Source organism: Haliotis cracherodii, unplaced genomic scaffold (assembly GCF_022045235.1).
Source record: "Haliotis cracherodii isolate W230 unplaced genomic scaffold, xgHalCrac1.p SCAF_4, whole genome shotgun sequence".
In the NCBI taxonomy this organism is placed as follows: domain Eukaryota; kingdom Metazoa; phylum Mollusca; class Gastropoda; order Lepetellida; family Haliotidae; genus Haliotis; species Haliotis cracherodii.
This window is the reverse complement of record NW_027266297.1, coordinates 65,716,188-65,722,882: the sequence shown is the minus strand read 5'-3', so window position 1 is coordinate 65,722,882 and position 6,695 is coordinate 65,716,188. Positions and strand designations below refer to the sequence as shown.

General features: G+C 41.4%; 1 protein-coding gene across 1 annotated transcript in view; it reads left to right on the top strand.

Annotated features, from left to right (window-relative positions):
- Positions 1 to 258: 258 nt before the first annotated feature.
- The window catches only part of LOC139478474 (uncharacterized), a 28,417-nt gene continuing 21,980 nt past the window's right edge, over positions 259 to 6,695 (top strand). The window contains exon 1 of the mRNA XM_071260958.1: positions 259 to 573. Coding sequence (XP_071117059.1) covers positions 259 to 573 — 315 coding nt within the window. The remainder of the gene's footprint in view (positions 574 to 6,695) is intronic.

Here is a 6,695-nt window from a genome sequence, read left to right as displayed (position 1 = left end):
AATTCGTTACACCTGAAAATACATTCCCCTGTTGAGCAAAACAAGACTCCGGAAAACGCTGATTGTAGGGCTTTTTGACACATATTATAGATTTGCTGAGCTATCGTTGTGATAGTGTTTTCAAATGTTTGGAAATGACCTTCTAATTGATTTATGAACAATTTTATCGAGTGACTCTTGAAGTCCTTATTAGAAGAGGGTGTTGACAAATTGCTGCTCGTAACGCGGATATCACCGCTACATTCAGAAGTTTTCAAAATGGCCACTTGTAACACTGTTGTTTTACTACTGTCTCTGTTAATTAATGTCGACCAAGTGCTAACCAGTGACTATGTTTTCAATGACCAACAAACACCAGCATTTAAAGACTATGAGATGTTTCAAGATATTTTCCCTTTAACTGCGGGAAATTTCACGGACTTAGTGATAAATCGCCCCGACCCGTGGGTCGTCATTTTTCACAAGGGGATGCTGGAGCGAGGCTGGAAGTCGCTGGCCGTCAGCTTGAGGGGCGTGGTCTGGGTGGGCATGATCGACCTCAACAACAACAACGAACAACTGCTGCAACAAATTGTAAATAACATTGTTTGTCATATTAATTACGGCGTGTTTATTCACCAGTGCAATAAATCCTTTGACGAGTAACCAGGAATAATTGATTTCATGAATTTTTAATGGCATCGATATTGTGTAATTCAGCCTTTGAAATGACGTAGTAGTGATGTCACTGAACAATCAGATGATGTCACATGCACTTTAAATTTTCATTGTTTACGAATTTCGAAAATCTACACAAACTGCAGAATAAGTCATCTGTAGGAGAATTTTCACTACTAATTTGTAGCCATGGAAAAAAGACATTGCCATCTCATAGACAAACTTCATGGTGAACTTAGCTGTTAAATGTTTTTTTTAAAAATCAGAATATTTTCCCCACTTATTTGACCGAACAATCTTCATGCCAAATAAAATGAAAAATAATTAGCTATATTGGTTTATAATTTTGTTTCAATCTACTCCTATCTGTGAACACAAAATTTAAAAAGTGTTGCCTGAATATAAGCAGTGTTCAAATAATTTTCAAATCAAACAAGACAGTCGGGCAGGTGATCCATAAGTGTTGCCTGCCAATCTTCAAAGTTACCAGGTGGGTACAATGTGTGAAGCCCATTTCTGGTGATATTGATGGAATATTGCTAAAAGCGGCATAAAACCATGCTCACTCACTCAAAGTTACGAGGGGGCATCTAAGGCGCCACAATTCGCTGTGCAGAGTTGCGTCCCTTGGGCACGCCAGAAACCTATGATTGTGGCTTCGAATTGCCCTGATTATGTTTCTAGGTTTGTCAGCACCATACCCGTGCTCGTGGGTTTCACCGAAGTGGTAAACGTCTGAGACCTGCATCACTTTGGGCTTTCCTCCCACATTAAGCTGACACACCACGATATAACTGGAATACTGTTAAAAGCGGCGTTAAACCCAACTCACCCACTCACTCAAAGTACCTGCCCACATTCAGGCATTATTAATATCGATAAATTACAAAATCAAAAAGACAAATCACGTCTTGATTCAGTTGAAATAATGCAAAAATGAGAATTACTAAAGAATGTACAAGGAGTTATCAAAAAAATGAATACATAAGTAGTCTTAAAATTGTCTGCCTTGTGCAGGTGGAGGAAAATTGCAATCAGCCCCACAGAAAAGTTAGCAGCCAGAGGCAGGCAGGCAAGCAGTTATTTCGGACACTGAACATAAGTATTATGTAAATCCACTGGAATAACATCAGTTAATGAATTCATCCAACAAACTTTACTGAATTATAATAAGACAAATATATTTGTCATCCAAAACTTGTCTCCACAGGATATATTGCATTGGTGAGATCATTGATATCTCCTAGGAAAGAGGGGGCACGGGTGGCCCAGTCGTCTAAGGCGCCGTGATTCGCTGTGCAGAGTTGTGTCCCTTGGGCATGCCAGAAACCGATGATTGTGGGTTCGAATCCCGGTTCGCATGGGTTTCACTGAAGTGATAAACGTCTGAGACCTGCATCACTTCCGGCTTTCCTCCCACATTAAGCTGACACACCGTAATGTAACTGGAATACTGTTAAAAGCGGCGTAAAAACCCAACTCACCCACTCACTCACTCACTCACTCCTAGGAGAGATCACTGCAATGAAACTGCATCCAATCTCATTAAGATTTTATCTTAGTTCTGGCTACTGCTAAGATCTGATTTTAATGAGATTGAAACTACATCTCAATGCTTTGCAGACCATTGTGACACTCTTGGTTACCATGACATCGCAATCAAATGACAACCCGTGAAGATCCAGGGTAGAATAGGTCATGCTTGCCGTAAAAGGCGACTATGCTTGTTGTAAGAGGCGACTAACAGGATCGGGTGGTCAGACTCGCTGACTTGGTCGATGCATGTCATCGTGTCCCAGTTGTGTTGATCGATGCTCATGATGTCAATCACTGGATTGTCTGGTCCAGACTTGATTATTTACAGACCGCCATCATATAGCTGGAATATGCTGAGTGTGGTGTTAAACAACAAACAAACAAATGACATCACTAATCTCGCTGCTACTGGAGCTGGTCAGCTGTATATTTTACACACAGGCCACCGCTTATTACTGTCCGTCTTCCCGAGGCAAGAGAGTTAACTGACTATAAAAGTCCAGTTTCCACCCTTGCCAAACTAGGCTGGTATTATGGAGTTACATTTTGGCTGGACTAATGAGTCTATGCATAGTCCAATCAAAATTGTGCACCGAAAATCCGGTTCATAAACTGTCGAGCAGACTTTGATCGATTGCAGGATTTGCAAAGCATGTGCACCGCCAACTCATTGTCAGTAGATATTTTCCAAATCTTTTCATGTTTTCAATCACAGTGCTTATGTGATTTGATGCATTTAGTGATGTAAGACCCTTATTTTATCTCATTATAGATCTTGATTATCGATCAGATCATCCTGACTTGGGTGCCACCATTTTGTGTGAAGCAAACGCAAGTGATACGAGAGGTGGAATCTGATTGGTCCATAGGACAGGCTTAGAAGGGACATAACTGGTAATAGCCACTGGTGGGGCTACGATCGAGCCCAGTAATTCCAGCCTAGTTCGGCAAGGGTGGAAACTGGACTTTTAAAGTCAGTTAACTCTCTTGCCTTGGGAAGATGATTACTGTCTACAAGCTGGACAAGTTTAAAGAATCATGATGACTAATAAATAGAATTTCACCCTTTTGTCCTTTGATGTTAGATATATTGACACTCGTCAACTTATTGTGGTGTGTTTGATATCAAAAGAAATTCGGGTGAGATGCTCTGTATGTCAGATGTATATTTGTGATAGAATGATTTGACTTTGATTTAGCAATGGCATTGATCTTCTTAAATGTTTCTGGGATAGCCTTGTATTTAAGGCATTCATTTGTCATGCCGATAGCTTCTATTCCAGACTTTGGTACAATGTGTGAAGCTTGTTTCTTGTGATGGTATCCCTCTGTTGTGATAGGCATTTAGAAGTTGGGAGAACTTGAATACATGACACTTTTTATGGATACTGTAAAACTGGAAATTAATGCGTCTCCAAATTAATGTGACTGCTGAACCCTAGCCCAAAATGTGACTCAATATCATTGCTGCTCACAAAAAAGTGTTTGTGTTTATATTCAAGTTGGTATTTCTGCTTTCCTAAGTGTTCAGTGATGCCGTCTTATTGTTGATAGCCATTTGGAAACATAAAGGTGAAATTAATTAGTGCGAGCAAAGACCACTTGCATTTTTTGCATTTAATTCACGCTCGCATTAATTTCATGATTTACAGTAGTAACTTCTTTTTTATTCTTTGTATTATGTATCAGAGCTAGAGTAATATATATATATACTCTTCAAGAAAAGAAACTTGACACTGACTTTCAAAATGTAATATAATGCGATTGTTTCAAAATAGGACAGAGAAACCATAATTGAAACTCTGTTTGAAGATCAATGTACACAATGTTCAAAACAATAATCGTGTCACCTAGACAGACACAAGTACACGATACGGTTAATGTCACAGGGGTACAGAAAATGTCAGTATCGGTTGTGCTCACCACATGCATCAATCACCGCTTGACACCGACGACCCATAGATGCAATCAAGTTGTCAATAACACGCTGTTGGATGTGCTGCCATTCATGCTGAAGTGCATCAAGAAGCGCCGGAAGTGTTTGGGGCGATGGATTCCTTCTGCGAACGCGTCGATCCAACTCGTCCCACAGATGCTCAATCGGGGACAAATCTGGTGACCGGGCTGGCCAAGGTAATGTCTGGATGTTGTTGTGGTGTAAGAAGTCCTGACAAACACGTGCAATATGTGGTCGAGTGTTGTCTTGCTGGAACTGTCCACCATGAACGTTAACGTGAGGAAGAACGTAAGGCTGTAGGATCAAGGTTCTGTAACGCACACCTGTCAATGCACCTGCCACATGCAAGAGAGGCGTCCAACCACCGTGATGAATTCCGGCCCATACCATGACACTCCCGCCGCCAAATGGGACAACCTGCTGCACACATTTAGGGGCGTAACGTTCACCCCGACGTCTGTAGACACGTACGCGCCCATCAGCACGTGTGAGTAGGAAACGGGACTTGTCAGTAAACAGTACATTTCTCCACCTTGCACATTCCCATCTAACCCTCTGTTGGCACCAAAGCAGACGGTCCGCCAGATGACGTGGGGTCAATACATGACGTCGAACAGGTCTTCGTGCAAAAAGTCAAGCCTCCCTCAGTCTGTTGCACACTGTTTGATCTGATATTCTGCACATCCCAGGGATCTGTGTGGTTGTAGACATGGCTGTGGATGTGCGGTCTCGGAGGTGTCGCAGCCAGATGTATCGATCTTGTGCTTGGGTTGTCACCCTTGGTCTTCCTGACTTTGGTCTGTCATCAACTCTGTTGGTGTTGTTGTATCGGGTCCACAGTGCGGAGATTGTCTGTCTGGATACGCCAAAGTGCCTGGCCACTTCTGGCTGAGTTGCTCCAGCTTGTAATCTCCCAATGGCGTTGTTCCGGTGAGCTGCATTTAGTCTTGGCATTCTGTCACCGCCTCTACTGCCGTTATAAGGACTGTATGAACAGCCGTTGATGTGGATTTTTATACCCATTCAGCAAGGGGGCCTGCATGCCTAAATGCAGGATCCTGTGCTGCACGTTTTTTACAGGCGGTTGCGTTTGGATGAAGCTGTAAAATTGATCCCTAAACGCTACGTTTATGTGCTTTGCATGTGTTTTCGCGAATTATAGACACATCATCTTTCTGTTTGATTTATTTGGTTCTCATTCAATGTAATTATTTTAGATATTTGGCAAAAAGTGGTTTTACATCTATGTCAAGTTTCTTTTTATGATAATTCAATAATTGGAGTAAGTATGAACACAGTTTTAATTGGCTAGCACTTTCAACTCGTACCACATATGAGCCCCAATCCGGCCATAACTGAATAACGGACATGAAGTAGTGACATATAGTTATGTGACGTCATAACATTTAGAACTATGACGTCACAATACCAAGGTGACAATGTACAAATAACGTATGCCTTTACTTTTAACTTAGGCACGTATTTATGAATGAAATGTTGCTCTTTTTGAAATAATGAAGGTTCATGATCAAAATTTAGCTTATATAGTTCAGGTTGCTGAAGACCTATTCTATCCCGGATTGTCACAGGTCTTACTATTACTGTGAAACTGGGGCCCATATCTGATTTTCAAAATGGGCAGGGTCTCAAACACTATGAACTGCTTTGAATTAAACTTTGGTTTGTGCAAACCAGCATTCATCATATTTCGTTAAATGTCACTTGCCAAAGAAATAGCCATGAGTTTGACATAAGCTTCAGTACCTTACGATAGTTACAAGGATTACCATATTATAGGAAGCGGTCAGTTAGCCCATTGGTTAAAGCGTTCGCTCGTCACGCCGAAGACCCGGGTTTGATTCCCGACATGAGTACAATGTGTGAAGCCCATTTCTGGTGTCGTGATATTGCTGGAATATTGCTAAAAGCGGCGTAAAACCATACTCACTCACCCACTAACTCACTCACCATATTATAGTGTTAAGGTGATTAGGTGCCTCACTCTGGCAGCAAGGGTACTTTACTAAGAAAGTATTATGCCAAGGATAACATTTGTTACATTTGACCACTTTCTATGGCCTTGTGTATTCATAGCTTTCAGCCATGGTAGCTGTGCCAATTTACACTTGTCCGAGGGGTACTCAAAGTACGTGATCTAGACTACCAGTTGTGAGACTTGATTTGTGGAAGCCTCGAAGGCTGAGTGGGTTTGAATCGCAGATGGTACTCAACCCCAAAAGTACAAGCTTTACTAAGAAAGTGTTATATCAAATAAAACATTTGTTACCTTACAGTATTATACTGAATGAGTATGGTTTTATGCCACATTTGGCAATATTCCAGCAGTATCACAGCGGGGACACGAGAAATGGGCGTCACACATTGTACTGATGTGGTTGATGAATACAGGCCTTCGGTACGACAAGTAAAAGCTTTAACCACTCGGCTACCCTACCGCCCCTTATAGTATTATGATATAGCAGCAATATTGAGTACATGGGCAATATATGGAGAAAGGTACCGTAAGCGCTTCAAAAAGATGAGT